The sequence below is a fragment of the Episyrphus balteatus genome, chromosome 1, assembly GCF_945859705.1.
Source record: "Episyrphus balteatus chromosome 1, idEpiBalt1.1, whole genome shotgun sequence".
Taxonomy (NCBI): Eukaryota; Metazoa; Arthropoda; class Insecta; order Diptera; family Syrphidae; genus Episyrphus; species Episyrphus balteatus.
This window is the reverse complement of record NC_079134.1, coordinates 131,486,721-131,505,677: the sequence shown is the minus strand read 5'-3', so window position 1 is coordinate 131,505,677 and position 18,957 is coordinate 131,486,721. Positions and strand designations below refer to the sequence as shown.

The 18,957-nt window shown below is 30.5% G+C and overlaps 1 protein-coding gene across 1 annotated transcript in view; it reads right to left on the bottom strand.

The window, feature by feature from the left end:
* Positions 1–3,402: 3,402 nt before the first annotated feature.
* The window catches only part of LOC129907894 (uncharacterized), a 209,065-nt gene continuing 193,510 nt past the window's right edge, over positions 3,403–18,957 (bottom strand). Inside the window, exons 2-5 of the mRNA XM_055984378.1 lie at positions 9,247–9,557; positions 4,808–4,970; positions 4,435–4,581; positions 3,403–4,174 (exon numbers count right to left, since the gene is read on the bottom strand). Of these exons, the coding sequence (XP_055840353.1) occupies positions 4,007–4,174; positions 4,435–4,581; positions 4,808–4,970; positions 9,247–9,557 (789 nt within the window). The 3' untranslated portion in view covers positions 3,403–4,006. The remainder of the gene's footprint in view (positions 4,175–4,434; positions 4,582–4,807; positions 4,971–9,246; positions 9,558–18,957) is intronic.

Genomic DNA, 18,957 nt, shown 5'->3' with positions numbered 1-18,957 from the left:
CAAGCTGATGCTCTATTATTTTTCCTAAATCTGGACACCTCAATCTCGGCTATGGGGTTAATAGAACTCACGATATAAGCTTTTTTAACTAACCATATCAGGCTTTTCAATTCGAATAAACAAACAAAAATCGAAACAAAAAAGCCTCTAAAACATAATCGTATAAACGGCTTATATCTTGAGTTCTATAGGTCACATCCTCAAGATTGGGGTGTTCAGATTTAGGAAAAATAATAGAGCATCAGCTTGTATATTTATAATTTCAAATAGTATAAATTTAGCCCATTCACGTTAACTGGAAAACTTACGTTATTTAACCCCCCAAAAACCGTATAAAGCTCAAAATTAGAGTTGTCAGACCTTTAAAATCGACATTAACATGCGTATGGCTGCAAAACTGCGTACTTAATTTTTGGTTATACCTCTACTCCCAAAATTTTCTCGGCCTATGAGCAAAAAAACAGCTTTTTTCTTACTTTTGACTAGTACATGGAGAGTTTCGGAGTTAGATTACTTCTACAATACGATGGTGACAATAACGATTGTGGGCTCATTTTATAGGTAATTATAAGTACTACAATTCATTCTTGAAGAATTATCCAAACAAATCAAAAGTTCGTCAGATATATGAAAAAATGTCATTTTGTCCCAACCTTGCGATACAAACCCGCACTTTGACCAACTATAAAATTTTATTTAATCAACTCACAGAATTGTTTTGTATATCATTGTTTAGATAATTTTATTGTTAATAAGTCCTACCTTTGTCATTTTCTGTTAAAATGAATAACAATGGAGCTATTCAATAAAAACGATACCAATCTCTTTTCCAAGATGGCGGCTGTTCCCAACCTCCAATTTTCCCAACAAATTGACTTTTATGATAAGGACAACCACCCGAACACATTCCATGAAAAAAATTTTGTCCCGCGAAAAATGCGATTTAAATTACTAATTTCCCTGGGCTATTAGAGCCGTTTTTTAAAAAAATAATTTTTTATATATAAAATTTTTCTAACATTTTTCCAAAAAAAAGTTGATATGCAATTTTGAATAAATAATTAATTTACACATAAAAACAAAGTTTCAAAATTTTTCACCAACTCGTTTCCAAAGAATTGATTTTTCAAAAAAAAAAATTTTAAATATTTTTTAAAAATCCAAAAATGTGTTTTTTGAAAAATTTAAAACTTTTTTAAATAATGATTGTTTAAACGTTTCTGTATTAAAAATTTGGTCGAAATCTGTTTTGTCGTTTATGAGAAATTCATAAATCCAAAAAAAAACGTTCTATGGCAGGTACCGTTAATAACGGTACAAAAAATATTTTTTTTATTGTCAAAGGAGGCTCTTATCTGTAACAGTAAGCAAACAAATTTTAATCAAAATCGTTAGAGCCGTTTTTTGAAATAAATCAACTTTTCTGTTTACGTTATATGACAGGTACCGTTAGTTTTGGTTAAAAAAAAAAAAAACTTCAATTTATCCTCTAGGGAATCACCCAAAACTGTTAACTACCAAGTTTAAAGAAAATCGCTTCAGTAGTTTAGGCTGTAGCTCGAGGTTCTTACAGACAGACAGAATTGCCGGACCCACTTTTTTGGCATTCTCCATCATCGTAATGTCATGTAAAATTGTTATCTCGAGTTCGATTTTTTTTACGAATCCTAAACTTGCCCTATAGTACCTACATATATCGCAAGTAAAAATTGATACGAAAAATACTGTCAATGAATGAAGCATACCCATTACTTTCATAATGGTTCTTTGTTTAAAAAATCTTGTAGACCAGTGTAATTTTTTAATAATTTTGAAGTAGTAGTAGATTATTCTAATTACCTATAACTTTCACCACGTTATTAAACACATTTTATTTTGCATTGCTTTTTGAATTTATATAATGAATTTAAAAATAATCCTATATACCTATAAAATCTTTAAATGAATAAAAAAAAATAAATCATGTTTCTGAATAACGTTAATGGACAAGTTGTAAGTTAATACGTTTGTTTATTTATACGAAAAGTAATTTTTTATACGAAAAGTAATATGTCAATACAATACACATATTAAATAAATATTTCACAGTAATTACAGTTTTTAAACAGAATTACTTAAATATTACTTTAAATATTATAAAAATATGTAAACACCAAGTTATATTCATGTGCAAACTTCGAAGCAAATATTAATTATAATATTAATTATCATCATCATCAAATAGTGATTATAAATAAAAATAACTCAATAAAACTTTATCTTCTTTCTTTTGTTGTATATCTATCTAAAGGTTATGTAATAGTCATTTTTTATCTGTGTTTAATTCCAAATATTCATCCTAACGATAACGCAGAGATGGGATTTTTCAAAAATTACCAAATTGTTTGTTATACAAGAAATCAAATGGTATACTTCATTTGGAGAATAAAATCACTTTAAAAATAACTTTTGATACTTTTTTTACCTATAAGATTAAAATTATTGAATTCAAAGTTTTCTTTTATGAATGCTATAAAAAACTGTTGAAAATACGCCCTCAGAGTGTTTTCTACTTTAATTAATTTATACTTTGTTTATAAATTGAATTTGCCTAATTTGTTTTGGTATGAAAAATCAAATTAATATTTTTTTATTAAAAAAACCTTTTGACCTGAAACGTTCTCGTTTTATTTCTTAAAGGAAATTAATACCAACAGCATAATTCATTAAAAACTTTAGGTAACATTCTAATGGCCGATTTCACGGGCTTTAAAACCTTAAAGTCGGATTTTTTGGTTTTACCAAGCACTTTTAAATTAAACAAGCTTTTAAACACCCTTATAAACTAATTACCCATTTTTGGCTCATTAAATTTTAAAAGTTTCCTTGAAATGTCATAAAATGCAGCAAAGAAGTGAATAAGTAGCTGATATTTTTGTTTTGCAACATTTTAATTTTAATTTAGAAGAATTTTGTTCATACATATGTATATGTGGTGTAAAGAAATTAAATTTTTAAAAACAATTGATTTTAATGTGATTTTAAGCCACTTGATTTTCAGTATTAAGTATTTATTTCGGGAACGCTTTTTTAAAAATTAATATTCCCGGAATAAAATGGAAATGAACAATTTTCTAATGACCTAAAATAAAACGGCAAATAAGAAAAAAAAAAAAAAAACAAAAAATAAATAATAATTTAATGGTGTTTTGATTTGAAAAAGTCTGGAATTCAAATTTACTGTCCATCTCTAAGATTATGGTCTTTATAACATAAACCTACTTATCATCAGCCTTTACAAGTCCTTTTAAGCAGAGCGTTCTTAAAACACTTAACAATCCTACTTACCTGTACTTATTCTGAAAAACGTTTAAAATAATAAACAAAATAACTACATAAATATATATCTTTATTATTTCTTAAAAAAAAACTTCTTCTTTTTTAAACTTATTGACAATATTATAAACTTTTTTAAAAATTTCTATGATATGTAATTGACATGTTTTGGTATTGTAAAATATTATTATAAATGTAGCTATAAGTGAATAAATAAATATAAGTATAAAATTTTATTTGAAATAAATGACAACAAAATTTAATTTAATAAAATTTCTGTTTGATAAAAAAATATTGAAATATAATTAAATTACACATTTAAATTGGTCACACACAATTTTCATTAACAAAACAGATGACAATAATTTTTGAGATTATTTGCATATCGAAAAGACACTCTTCCTGGCAACACAACAAAAGTAGATGGTAGTTGTGGTGTAAACACAATCAAATGGTTAAAATTTCAAACAATCAATAAAATAAATAAAATATTATTATTATTTTTATAATCGAATAATGTAGAAATTAATTTAATGAATAATTCGAATTGTTTCATCAAATTATTTGGTTACAATATGAATGCGTGTTGTATGTTGAATGGTTAGGAGTCTCTGGTTTGGATAGATATGTGTTGTTAACGGTTTTACAATTGGTGGTACTGTTTGTGATATTGATGTGGTCCTTTGTAAATTCAATGGTACGTGATGATGTCACCGAAGGTGTGCTTCGGCCACATACACTCGCAGCCAGACGGTACGATTCTCGTCTCAGATTCCCAGCATTCGGAACCCTTGGCACGCCTCGTCAGATACACAGTCCGATTCAATTGGATACAAGTGAATCCTGCTTCGCTGCAAACCTACAATTATACCGAATGAAAACGAAACCGCAAACGCAATAATAATTTCAAATTAGTTTGGTCAGGCAGAACAACAGAAGAATATAAAGGGTACCGGACTCCCGGGCCCGGTCCCGCACAAAATGCAAAGAAATATACATGTTGATGTTGTTGCTACACAGTTTGGTATACACTTGGACAATGGAACAAAACATGTGGACGGACAACGGACTGGACTGTGTAGCAGCAACCGCAGGGAGTGTTTGAATTTATTTGCTCACCTTATTGGTTTCGGAAAGGTAGTCCCGGTTCGGTGCGTAACTGTGGTAACAGGTAACTTCCTCATAGTGATCCGGACGGTATATGTATTCGATGGTCTCCAGTGGGATGACTAGACGCTTGGAGGGACACAACGATTGGAAAGTGGTCTAGTTTTTTGTTGTTGTTGTTGTTGATGTTTTTGTTCATGAGGATAGGATAAAGAAAATATACGTAACTTTGTTAGAGTGTGTTACCACAAAATGGTTGCTCGTGTTAAAGTATACGCCGTGTTTTGTGTTGTGTCTGATGGAATGAGTGAAGCGGCATGAGAATAAGGGAAATTGTTTCAAATGCTTGTGTGTGTGTTTGTGGGTTAATTGTGGTTGGGCTTACTTTTGGTTTGTGCATACGTAGCGGTTGGCTGCGGCTAGATCGACTGCTGAGATCCCGTCGGACATTTTGGATTCCATAAGGGAGGTTAGATTCAAATTCGTCGAAGAACTCCATTTCATTGAATTTTGGTTGGTTATTGTCGTTCGGATGGGTTTTTTGGACACTGAAATTGATAGAATTTTTTTAAGTTAATAAATGGTTAAGCGGTTGTAGAGTTAATAACTAATGTGTGGTTTTCCCGATTTTGTAAAAGTTGTAGAAATAAGTGTATCTTTTGAAAAAAATGTTAGGTGGGAGGAATTGGTTTTACTGATGTGGTTTTGTGATGACTGATGACATAGAGAAAGTTTAAGACCGAAAATCTTATCTTTTGACAATGCCACCGAGTTTTTACTTGCGGTATAGGTACTATAGGGCAAGTTTAGGATTCGTAAAAAAATCGAACTCGAGATAACAATTCTACATGACATTACGATGATGGAGAATGCCAAAAAAGTAGGTCCGGCAATTCTGTCTGTCTGTCTGTCTGTCTGTAAGAACCTCGAGCTACAGCCTAAACTACTGAAGCGATTTTCTTCAAACTTGGTAGTTAACAGTTTTGGGTGATTCCCTAGAGGAGAAATTGAAGTTTTTTTTTTAGGACTAAAACTAACGGTACCTGTCATATAACGGAAACAGAAAAGTTGATTTATTTCAAAAACGGCTCTAACGATTTTGATTAAAATTTTTCTGCTTACTGTTACAGATAAGAGCCTCCTTTGATAATAAAAAAAATATTTTTTGTACCGTTATTAACGGTACCTGCCATAGAATGGTTTTTTGGATTTATGAATTTCTCAAAAACGACAAAACAGATTTCGACCAAATTTTTAATACAGAAACGTTTAAAGAATCATGATTTAAAAAAAATTTTAATTTTTCAAAAAACACATTTTTGGATTTTTAAAAAATATTTCAAATTTTTTTTTTGAAAAATCGATTTTTTGGAAACGAGTTGGTGGAAAATTTTGAAATTTTGTTTTTGTGTGTAAATTAGGTAATTATTTATTCAAAATTGCATATCAACTTTTTTTTTTTGAAAAATGTTAGAAAATTTTTATATATAAAAAATTATTTTTTTAAAAAACGGCTCCAACGATTTTCGAAAATTTTTTTCTAAAAATTCCTTTTTATACTAGAAATAAAATGGCATAGGTACTTAGTTTTGTGTAAAAGATCATTTAAAACGGCATTTTTATTTTTTTTTTTGCACCACTAACGAAATTCCGTGAAAATATCAAATTTTAAATTTTCCCTTATTTTGTATAATGAAAAACTTTAGCATTAGAGTAACTTTTACCATAAGAGCAAGTACGTGCGACCCCAGTCGTGCAATTTATTTCTAGTGTTCTTGCATTTTTGAAGTTAGAACAGTATTCCTTGCTCTGAGTATAGTACATTTCATACAGTTAAAGTCACCAAAAACCATAGACATAAAACCTAACATAATTAAAAAATGAGTAAATAACGTGCCTATGAAATACTTAACTCTCAAAAGCTTCCACACACCGATCAAGCACGCAACTATTATCATTTTTTAACATGGAAGCTATAAGTAATTTTATACAAATTTTAAGTCAAAACCACTGTCGAAGTTGATATGAAACCATTTTTTTTCGGTTTCAATGAATCACAAATTAGACAACGAAGAATAATTAAGTTTTTGCTTCACTGATAGCAACTTTACTGGCAAAAAGAAAAATAAATAAAAAAAAATAGAATAAATGTAAATGGTCACTGTGGTGTATGTGTAACATTTTTTTCATATATATTTTTGTTATTAAAAAAAAATTCTTTTCCTAAATTAATAATAAAACCAGTTGTGGACTATTTTCTGATCATTAACATTATGTACACATTCAAACTATATTTTTATGTTTGATTTAAAATGATCAATGTTTAGTGTGCGTCACTAGTAGCAAGCTTTAGATTTAATGTCTTGTAGTTGTGTTTGACATTAAACCTTTTCGAGGAAGAAGACCTTAGCACTTACAACTCTCAACAATTCCTGTGAGCGTTTAATTAAAGTGCAAAACACACACCAAAAACCTAACCATTTAGCCATATGTGGGGGGTGGTTTTTAGCACTTCTGGACCTGTATATGTCAAACGGACCTCAAATTCGGATTCGGGCTGCGTTGCCCGGTTTTTTGTATACCTATTTAAAAAATTATTGCAACAAAATTTGTAACTAATTTCACAATATTTGTGAAAAATCTTCAAATTACAATTTGCAAGCATGGTGCAATAAGGCACAAGAAGAATTTTAACAGTCTTATACATGATGTATGGAATCAAAGCATACAGTATTAAGGGTTAAGTTACTTACGGCCGGAAATCATGAATGAAAAACTATTGGAATATCTAAAAAAAAAACACAGATTTTGTTATGCTACTGACAATCAATTCATGTTTAGCAAACGAAAAAATTGGCAAGTTAATGTCATAGTTCATATCTGAAACTTGTTCCCAAAAAATATTTGAACAGTATGCAATTCCAATTTCATCAGGAATTTATGTTATAAACTAAAAATAAAATAGGACCCTGCACAGATCCCTGTGGTACTTTCAAGAGACTATTTTAAGAAGCTGTGCTACTGCATGAAAGGGCAGGTTAACAGCCTTACATGATGATCAAACAAACAATTTACTGCATAAATGCTGTTACTCTTGTAATGAATAAGTTCCACAATTTAATAACTTTTCAATTGCGAAACAAAGTCCAATTCTCAAAAGTATATATTTATTGGACAATTGAAACACTAAACGATTGAATAATATCAAAATTCATTAAAAGTAAAAATAATTCTTGCAAATACCCAGAAAACTATTTCAGAATCTTTTAACAATGAAAATTTGTATAAATTCTTGCGATGAAATTTATGATAGATTTGATGAAACTGTAATTGAGCTTAACTCACCTCACTAGCCTTTCAATAATAACGAACCCCGGTAATATTATACCTTACTAAATGAATCAAATCTTTTTCCCAAAATTATTCTCTTGCCTTTGAGCCTTAGTTTGAACTTCGAATAATTAAGTTAGAAAAATGAAAAGCCGATTTAACTAGGAAGCGCGTTATTGCGAGGAGATAGGGGGAAGTGGTCACCCTTCGTACACGGTCACCCTTCGTACAGTGAGCTTAAAACAAAAACTAAACGGTATTCAAACACGTGCTTACTAGTGTGCATAGACATAGTAGGCGCCGAGCTGCTAGATAAATTTTGAATCCTAAGTGCAACGAATTCGGTCGCCAGAAGACTTTTAGTGTTTTTTAGTGCTCTGAGTAATTTTTTTTATGTACATTTGATGTCATGTTGTGTTTAAGTTAAGTATGTTTTTGGCTAAACAGTAATGAAGAATTGTTGATTAAAGTGTTAAATTTGTGTTTTAATTATAAATATTGCAAAATCTCAGTACATTTTTTCAAAAATCAATTTTTCTGCATTATGTACAGCTTGGGGAGCATTCGTACAGTCAAACATGGGGCACATTCGTACGCATACGTATGCTCGCCAGTAAATTTTCTTGAGCAGATAACAATCAAAACACGGAGTTACAGTTTTATTGAAATGAAATTTAAACCTCTATAATAAGTTTTTCGCATTCTATAGTAAATTAAGGTTGGTATTTTTATATATGTAAATAATAATTTGTTTCAGAATCGTCGAATCGCGAAAAATTAAGTTTTTTATTTGTTTTTGTTTTTTTCTGAATCAAGTTCAATTAATTAATAAATTAATAAGTAATTAAATGTTTTAAAACTCAAATTTGGCATTTGACAAATCAAAAGTTAGTCAAATTAACGTTTTAAATATCCTGTACGAATGTACCCCATGTGCTGTACGAAGGTACCCCACGGGTGGGGAGGATTCGTACAAAAATCTAATCCCAGTAAAATGGCTATAACTATTTAAGCCTTTGACTTAAAAGTGTCAAATTTTTTTGTAAAGTGTAATAATATACATATTACAAATAAAGTCCATTTTCTCGAAGCTGGAGTGAGTACATAAATAACTAAAAAAAAATAAGTAAAAACTGTACGAAGGGTGACCACTTCCCCCTAAGTTTTACAAAAAAAAGTAAAACAATTGAAAGTTTGCAGACAATAGCTGGAAATTTGAAAATGAATGAATTAATTTGACTCTAGGTATTTTAATTTTCGGAATTATTCTAAGTATAACAGAAGCTATTGCAGTTACAATTGAAAATCTTTGATATTATTGAATGTCTATTTCTTGTGAAATCAAATGCTAAGCACCTTTACTTTTGAATAACGTTAACTTATGAATAAATTTATGCAAGTGCTAATGATTTCTGAGAATATAAGAACTATACTTCAAATAACTTTTATACCAGGATATAATTAATTAGACAATCCAAAGTAGGTATTACTTACCCACTTATTTCTTGATCTTTTGGTACTGCTGCTGGTTCTTCTGGTTCTATCCTTTGGTCATTTTTGTAAGTATTTCTGTTATTTTGATTTGAGTTGGCATTTCTGTTGTTTTCATATCGATAAGGAGCACCATTTTGTAATTTTGCACGTAAACGTTGCAAATTTTCAAAACTAAATGGCATTTGTTGTTGTTGTTGTTGGAGTTGTTGTTGTTGATGATGGATTTGATAAGGAATGTCCCTTGGTTCATTACTATAATCGTTGTCATCAAAAGCATTCACAATACAGATGCAAACACTAACACCCACAATCTATAAGAAAAACAAAAAAAAAAAAAAAAAAAAATAAAAGAAACATTTTTTTAATGAGATTTCTTCATAAAAACTTTTTTATACTGTTTAAATGCGCATTTAGCAAGCATTACAAAAGCATTTTAGAAACGAGTAGATGAGGTTTAAGGAAATTAGAAAAGAAATTCTTAGAATTATGTATGTACTTCTATTCTATAGTAACATGGTCAATGTAGAGAATTTTTCTGTCACTCACATTGCATTTCGTTTATTCTCATTTTCTAAGTAAACGTGTAGGTAATAGTTGTCTGTCGGTACTCTTTATAGCTGATGATACCCGGGTAACCGGTTACCCGGGTGGTACCCGGGTACTCGAGTAAATCGGGTAATGCCCGGGTACCCGGGTACTACCCGGTACCCGAAACTACCCGGGTACCCGGGTACCCAACTACCCGATTACCCGGCTACCCGATTACCCGGGTATTATTTGTCACTGAATTTATCGGAATTGCTTCCTACTTTTACCAAATATTTTTCCACGACTAGTAAAATGCTTTTAAAAAAGTGATAAAGATAGTAATATAATTGTTTTTATTTGTATATTCGGTTACCCGGTTACCCGGGCACCCGGGTAATTTCGCTTACCCGGGTACCCGGTTACCCGGGTAGTAGCCATTTTACCCGGGTACCCGGGTACTCGGGTAATTTACTACCCGGGTACAAGCTACCCGGGTAACCGAGTACCCGGGTAGCATAATACCCGGGTCGAATCATCAGCCCTAGTACTCTTGTACATACACTGAAAGAAAAATTAAGTCATATCAACTTTTTTGTCTTTTTTGAGTTACATAAGGACCCCGCACATTTTGTATGGGAAGTTGCCCTCTGTGAAATTGTCTGAAATTTTAGTATGTTGTTTTCTTGAAGCCCCTGATCAAAAGTCAATATGGATAGAAAGTCGAAAAATTGTCAGTTTTTAAGATAACTGGTTTTTTCCGATGATTAATCCAAAGCTTTTATATAAGGGATAGTAACTGTCTATATTGTGTTTTGCGCTATTTTTTAGTGGAATCCATTGGTTTTTAGAGTCGCTGAAACCAAATCCGAAGTTCATTTTGCCCCATCACGTCAGGTCTTCAAGATGACCTAAAAAAATGTCACAGCCTGAAAAAATTTTTTTTGTGAATGAAAGACATCGACGAACAAATCATCAAATAATATCTTAAACTCACTCCTGAGGAAATCAGCAGGATATTCTTATACCTACGAGTAAACGTTTCCAAAATCTAAAATAAACATTTTGATCAACTGATTTACCTACTGGGAAGAAAGACAAAAACTGCTATCCGTTTTGGTTAAAAGAGACTTTTGGTCTGATTCTACCCTGTTCAGATCCTACATTAGCTTAGGAGTGCAATGATGCATTAAATGACATAACGGATGAGGAGTTTTTGACCTTGCTCAGTGAAAAAATCATCCGCATAGCGGCCGCTGTCTTAGGTTCCAATATCCTTTCTGAAACGCAGAACCCAAACCCAAATACGTCCACCAAAGGACTCAATCCATTGCTCGAAAGGGGTGCCTGTGAGTGTCACTCACATTTGGACTTATTGCTTGATTAAAGTTATTGGCCTATCGCTGGTATAATAGCCTCGATATGTATGATCTTGCACTTGAAAATGAAAATCTGTCGACATTTCGAAGAAGAAAAATAGTACATAATGATATAAGCCTATTTTTGTTTTATTGAACATACTATATACGACTTAAGCTTAACTTATTTCTAATAAGATACATTGATTGATTTAAAATTTGTTGGCACATATGGGGCCTAACCTTATACAATGGATAAAAGATGAAATATAAATAAATATGGTACATGAATAGGCTTAATTTTACAATTCTGCTGACTAGGTTATCCTCGGGGTGTTCCTTCCCGGTTGTCCAGTTGTGGTATTGATTATGGTGGGTTGGGTGGTATGGCATTAAGCCGCGGTAGTAGACCGACTGCGTATTGGCGTAAAAGTAAACTACTTCCTCGTTGTCGGTTGGGATTATGTGCTCACCCAGAATATCCAAAGCACTAAGGTAATCTGGGTTCGGCTTCGGGATGTCGTTGTTGGGTTCTCATGCTTCTCATCAGCTGATTGGGGTGGTTAACGATGCTTCCGACAAGTTTCTTTGCAGATTGCAGCAGATACTTTTCCAAGTCATGATGTTTGCTTCCTCGTAGAGTCGTTCGTTGCTGTTGTATTTTTGTCGCTGTCGATCTCTACGACATATAGAAAAATATTGGAAGATCTTGTATAATTGCTCGACTGAAAACTTTTGCCAGCAAAAATAACATAGTTTTTGATATGCAGTGTTTAGTGCAGAAAGATCACTCTACTCTTCCTCTTATTTTTAGAGTCTCTCACTGTACTGTCACTGGTCCCAGTTTGATGCTTTCTTGATATCGAAAAGGCATTCAACAAGCGTGTTTGGACAGACTCACAAGCTCTACCAACTTGAATTTCCTGTGAATCTATTCAAATTAACTAAAATTTTATTCCATAGGCCATTCTAATGGACTCATATAAGCATTTTAACGTGATAAAGTCGTATAAATCGATGAACCATTTTCCATTTTCTCCCGTTCCACTCTCGCGGCATAAATTTCAATTCAAAATAAACTACCTATTAGAGATACAAAAATCTTCTATAGCTTATTTGAAAGATAATAACCTAAAGCTTAATCCAAATTAAGGATTTTTTTAAAATTCCGTCATCTAATAGGGTAAAAAGCGGTAAAACGGAAAGATGAAATTTGAGCTAAAATCTAAACGCGAAGTTGTAGAGAGTTGATTTTTTTTGCTATAGATAGATGAGACTAATTTAAGAATAACTGCATTTAAGAAAAAATTCTAAAACATTTTGAAACTAAGCTATAACGTTTTGTTTGAACGTTGTACACGTGTTGGGCTATGAAAAAATGATGATTTTGGGTTGGGAACATTTTTGTTGACAATTCTAAAGGTGCCAGGTGAAAGATGAAAGATCAATCTGTTTCCTACAATAATATGTCATGCGCGTTTGATTATTATAATTTTTCAATTTGTTACAAAATTAAGAACAAAAAACGAATTTTTAAAGATTTTCTCGATTTTTGGACCTCAAATATCTACTAAACGGTTAGTTAATTCAAAAAAGTGTATTTAACCTTTTTTGTAGAGCGTTCAATTTTCTACAAGAATATGTACAAAAATTGGCTAAAAAGTCAATTTATAAAAAAATTATTTTTTTTTGGTAGAAGCTTGATGTAAAAATGGAAAATTGAAAAGCGGAGGAAATTCCCATTAAGATAAAGAGCTCATATTTGGTGAGTATATTCTAGAGGTGTCTAGCAATCGAGTTTTCGAAGTACCAAATCAAAAAAAAAAAAACGAATTTCCATTTTTTTTGACTCACCCTAATCCTGATACATTTGGTATATCACACATAACGGTAGACTAACTACAAGCTACACAATGCTAAATCAAGAAACTTGCGAAAAACCTCAAAACACCAGTGGAGATCTGTTGCCCCCCCGAACAGCCATCAGTGTGGGAAGTACCGTAATCTCAGTCTGGAAATTCGACATGGTTGACTTTAAAAAATTCTTACTTCTCTTGTAGGCATCTTTGAAATGAGATTGATACGTCAAAGGTGAAATAATAAGCTTTCACATGGTATACAATTTTGTATAGGTTGTGAAACAAAAACATTGATTCCATAGCGTGAGAACATAAAAATAAATGCTTTTTTTGATTTTTTTAATAAAATTTGATAGAGTTCAAAAAATTCTAGCTCTTTTTGTAGATGTCTCATAGACCTGATCGATATATATATTTTGAGCTAAGACAATAAGCTTTCAGATGGTATAAAATTTATAGGTTGTAAGGGAAAAAATGGAATTAATGACGTGAGAAGATAAAAATTCATGTGTTTTTTGCTTTTATTTTATGAAAGTGATTGTTTTCAATAAATTATTTTTATACTTTTTGGTAATTGTAAAAATTTAAAAATGGTTTTATTCTTAAGCTATTCTTAAGGCTTTTAAATTGTATAATTTTTTTTTTGTAAGCACACAACCTGTTTTCTGACGACTTTAACACGTAAAATCATCGTCCGTAAACCGGCTTTACAGACAAATTCTTTTTTTTTTTTTTTAGAATATTTTCAATATTTAGACCATAACAAGTATTTATTTCTATCGCACTTAAATGATAATTTTTGAGGTCGCTTATGTAGTTGATGTAGTAAGCTCTGAAATAGGCTCCAGGTCTTTTTGAATCCAAATCGGATGAACCCAATAAAAAACAAGTATTATAAAAGTCGGATTTGAACAAAAATTCAAATTAAGACCCCCTGGCAGAAAACAAACTGTTTGGAAATAATTACTTGACTTATCTAAACTCTATTTACTTGCCTGCAGCTTCCCAATTTAGTCCATCAAAACTTAATCCACTTAAAGTAAGTCTTATTTATAAGCAACCCAAGACATCCCGATCCCCCATATATAGTAGCTATGAATCTCCTTGATGAACCCCTTTTAAGTTTCAATACTAAATGGATATCTAATTCTATATTTATCCTGATGGTATATTGTCATGTTCATCTAAATGGTTTTGATGATGTCTCGCGACTTATTTGGCGGTGTTTTTTTTTTAGATTTATAAAAATTTATAACTTAACTTATATATTTTTTTAAGTGTATAATAGTGTATTTCTTGCACTCTGTTATGCACTCTTTGTCTTTGTCGGTAAAAATATTAAACAAAACGATTTTCCAAAAAGGAAATGACAAACTAAAAAAAAAGATTGTGCACGTCGTTGTCATTGCTATAGTGTCCAAAGAAATAACTTTTTCACCCAACTTACACCCCAAGAACGTGAGTTGAAAATATTTTGATGACTTTCACGTGGACTTTATCATTAAAAAAAAAAAAAAAAAAATAAACCAAAACCAAAAAGAATGATAACAATGAAACAAAAAGAACTGAACTGTAATAAAGGACAGGAAAAATTTCTTTTTGTGTTGAGCTTACCTACATTTTTATATAAATAGGATATTAGCAAACTTGAAAAGTACTCTCTACCTAGATTATACACCTCCATACAACAAAAATAAGAGCATAAGTATATAGTAATGACAAAATTCCCTCATAATCTAAAACCATCTAAATAATAATGTAAGTCATTTTCTGCTTCTGAGTAAAAGAAGAAATATTTTTCAAGAATTCCAGACCTACAACAACAACAACTAAAAAAGATCAAAAGTTAAAATGTCATTCTGAATGTTGTTGCCTTGGTAGTGTAGTTATGCCAAGGATTTTTAGCATATCATATTTTTGAACTTACCTGTAAAGATTACAGGTTTAACATTTGTATTAAATAAGGATGTCTTTTGTTTTGGTCTTTAATATTTTGTCAAAGTGATATAGAGTTAAGGTTGAAAGGTTTTGTTGAAAAGAGTTTTGCTTCCTAAAAAGAATATTAAAAAAAAAAAAAACAACTAACCGAAATATTTTCTAGAGACTGTTATTAATGACATGAATTTTTTAATTAAAACTTGAAACTACATACATTTTCAGTTTTTTTTTTTTGTTTTGGTTTGGAAATTCTTTAATGAAACTTTATTTTTTTGATAAAAATAAATTCAAAGAACACAGACCACAAATTATTATCATCATTATGAGTTTGAATTACTATTTTCCTTGTGTTGAACGAAAAAAAGAAGAAAAACGGAAACGATAAAAATAATATTTTTTTTGTTTATGCTGTTTGAATAAAATTAATTTTAAAGTTCATGAATCCAATTAATTTTTTTTTTTAGATACTCATTAGAATAAACACAAAAAAACTGTAGTTTCAATCATTTTCGTTTTTCTTTGTTAGAATACTAAATACATAATTCTCTGATTTCTCTACCAACAAATTAGAAACGAGGTGAGAAAATAATATCACTACCCAAAGTGAGTTGGCGATCAGTTAAATTAGGGTGTTTTCATAAACGTCGGAAATCTGCGTTAGTACAATTGTCTTTCTGCTTTGCTGCATTAATGAACACACCAATTCTGCAGAATGTTTGCAGGCCTGCGTTGGTACAATTTTCAGCAGTCACTGAGTGTTCATAAACGTCAGAAAATAATTATAAAAAATGGCCACAGAATGGGTTTTGTTTAATAAAGAAAAAAAATATTAACTTTTCAGTTTCCGAAAATATTGTTTTTAATAACACGAAAATTTTGTAAGCCGTGTTACATTAGGGTGGCTCAAAAAAAAAATACATACTTTCTTCTAAAAAAAATAATAAAAACACCGAGTTGTTCACATTTGAAACAAATTATCTATGGAAAAAATATTTTTAATTAGGGTGTTCAAAAAAGTTTTTTTTTGAGTTTGAAAAAAAAACAAATGATTTTTAGTGCACAGAAAGTTTGTTAAGCGCGTTTTTTGCTATAGTAATATTAAATTCATGTCAAATTAATTAAATTTGGTTGAATTCCAAGCGTAAATGTAAAATATACCATTTTTCTGAGCCCCCTAATTCGAAAATACCTACCCCAATTTTACAATATATTTCATAAACCATGTTTTACAAACTTTATCTCTAGTAAAAATTAATTTTTTTTTAATTAATTAGAAAAAAATTTTAAACACCCTAATGCAAATTTTTTTTTCTTCGATAATTTGGTCAAAACAATATCCACTTTGATTTCTTTGGAATTCTTCAAGCAACTTTAGAAGATAACATTTTTTAGAGCCACCCTAATACGAAAAAAATCAATATAAACTCATTATCTCAAATACCTAACACGATTTAGAAATTTCTGTGTCGTTAAAATTTAAATTTTTCGAAAAATGAAAAAAGAAACATTTTTTGCACCACCCTAATTAAATTAAACATATAAATTGCTTTTCATTTTTTTTTTAATATTTACATTTATTAACAAAAAAATCGAATCAAGAGTCAAATAAATTTCTTCGTGAGTTTTGCAGCAATAAAATTTTGTCTGCTCAATCTGCCCGATGTTGACGAGATAATGACGTTTATGAACAGCAGAACTGCAGTTGGACTAAGTTAGTCCGATCGCAGATCTGACTTTATGAACACAACTAACGCAGGCCTAAGTTAGGCAGACGTTTATGAAAACACCCTTACTTTTTGTAACAACACAAAGTTTTTATTTTCGATATGAATTTGTAATTTAATGGAAAGCGTGTGTTCAAAAAAAAAATTAAACTTGGAAATTTTCAACTTGTTTTTGAGAGAAATGTAGACCTATTGCAATAATGTTTGAAAACATTTAAAACTAGTAAAAGCGAGCTAAATAAACATAAAGAAAAGATCGATTTTGAAAGTATTCTTTTTTCTTTCTAACTAAAAATAAAATGCACGACTGGGGCCGCACGTACTTGCTCTTGTAGTTCAAAGTATCTATATCTTAAATAACTATTGGAAATTAAAGATTTTAGTTAAATTAAAAAAAAAAAAAAAAATAAAAGTAAAAAAATTCCATTTAAAATTTTTTTTTCAAAACTTTTTTAAATTTTTTTTTACAATTTACACTTCAAAATGACAAGAAATATTTGTCTTCAAATTTGGAAAAAAACTGACTTAGCGTTTGATGAAATATACAAAATATATCAATTTTGCAGAAAACGGCAACGCCATATTTCCGTTCTCCGAAATTTTTTGTGCAAAACTAAAAACGCAGTTTTGTTAGAATCACTTAGACTGTAACGAACCCCAAATTTAATCGAAATCGTTAGAGCCGTTTTCGAGAAAATTGCAATAAGTCATTAACGATACACGGGAAGAGCCGACATTAGCCATTTAAAAAAAAAGAAATTATCATATTTCCACTATCCGTATTTTTTGAGAAAAACTAAAAACGCAGTTATATTAGATATACGTACAGCATTACTTGTGCCAAATTTAATCAAAATCGTTAAAGCCGTTTCCGAGAAAATTGCAATACCTCGAAAAGTTTGTATGGAAGGTATACGTTCTAGGCGAGATATTAAAAAACAAAAAAAAACCAACCTTGGAAATTACGAAAAAACTATCTGTACCAAATTTCATGAAAATCTACCGAACCGTTTAGGCTGCAGCTACTTGTACAGATGGACGCACGGACGCACAGACGCACAGACCGACAGACGACATGACGAAACCCACTTTTTTGGACTTCTCGATTATCGTAATGTTAGTTTTGATTAAAACCTCGAAATTTTTTTTTGACACGAAACCAATACTTGCCCTATAGAGCAAGTAAAAAATTACTCTTTAATTCAAAATATCTCATAGGATCACTCCATCAACTCATACTTAATATTATTTTTTTACTCACATGAAACGTTAATAGTAAAATTCATCAGTCTATTATTTATTTCTTATTTTATTAAAATAAAAGACTGTTCATTAAAATGCCAATCAATTTTCATAAGACCAATTGTTAGAAAATAGATTGTAATCATTTATGTTTCATACGAGTAACAATGTTTCAAAATAAGAACTCTAAAATTCAATACAATATGTGCAAAACAAGAATTTTGAAGTAGTCCATTATGTCAAAAATACTTGAAAATACTTGCATCTTAAGCACTAGAAACTATGCAAATTCCATTTTCTTATTACTTATTCTTATTTATTGTGTAGCCAAATGTTGCATAAGTAAAAGTTGAGAATAAATTTTCTTCAAATATGGTTATACATATCTTTATACTTATTATTTTACAAACTGTATTTCTAGTTTTATGCTGATTGGAAATTATTTCTATTTTCTTGGTCACTGTGGCGTATGCGTAATTTTTTGTTTAACCCTCTACTGCATGAATTATGAACGAAATGAAATAAAAATTTGTTTAACAATTTTTTAGCTTTATTAGGGGTTGAAAAAAGGTATCACATAAAAATTTTTATTTTTTTACATATATATACATTTTTAGAAACATAAACCATATATGGGTTAGTATGCAGCAAGGCGATTTCCAGCAAAAAATTAATAACCCATATATGGTTTAGTATGCATTCAAGGTATGTTTTGTAAAGTATGTTTTTATTACAATATACTTTTCTTATTCATGAAATTTATTCAAACTCTTTCTTTTATCGTTGTAGCAGAAGAACACATTCCATTTTCTACACATTGTGTACGGCTTTAGTCCGCAAATTTGACATATTGAGGTTTTTTTTTGCCATTCAGGGATATGGTCGATGTTTCCAGTTCGCACTGAATTCAACGACTTTTGCCCTTGGTTGTTGTGAATGAATTGAAGTTTCGGGATAAGATGGGTATGGACTTCCGTGACTTCTATAACTCCCCCAGCTTTGTTTTGTTCCATGTCTGCTTTGATCACCTGCCAAAGTTGAAGGTCGTCCTCTTTTTCGTGACAT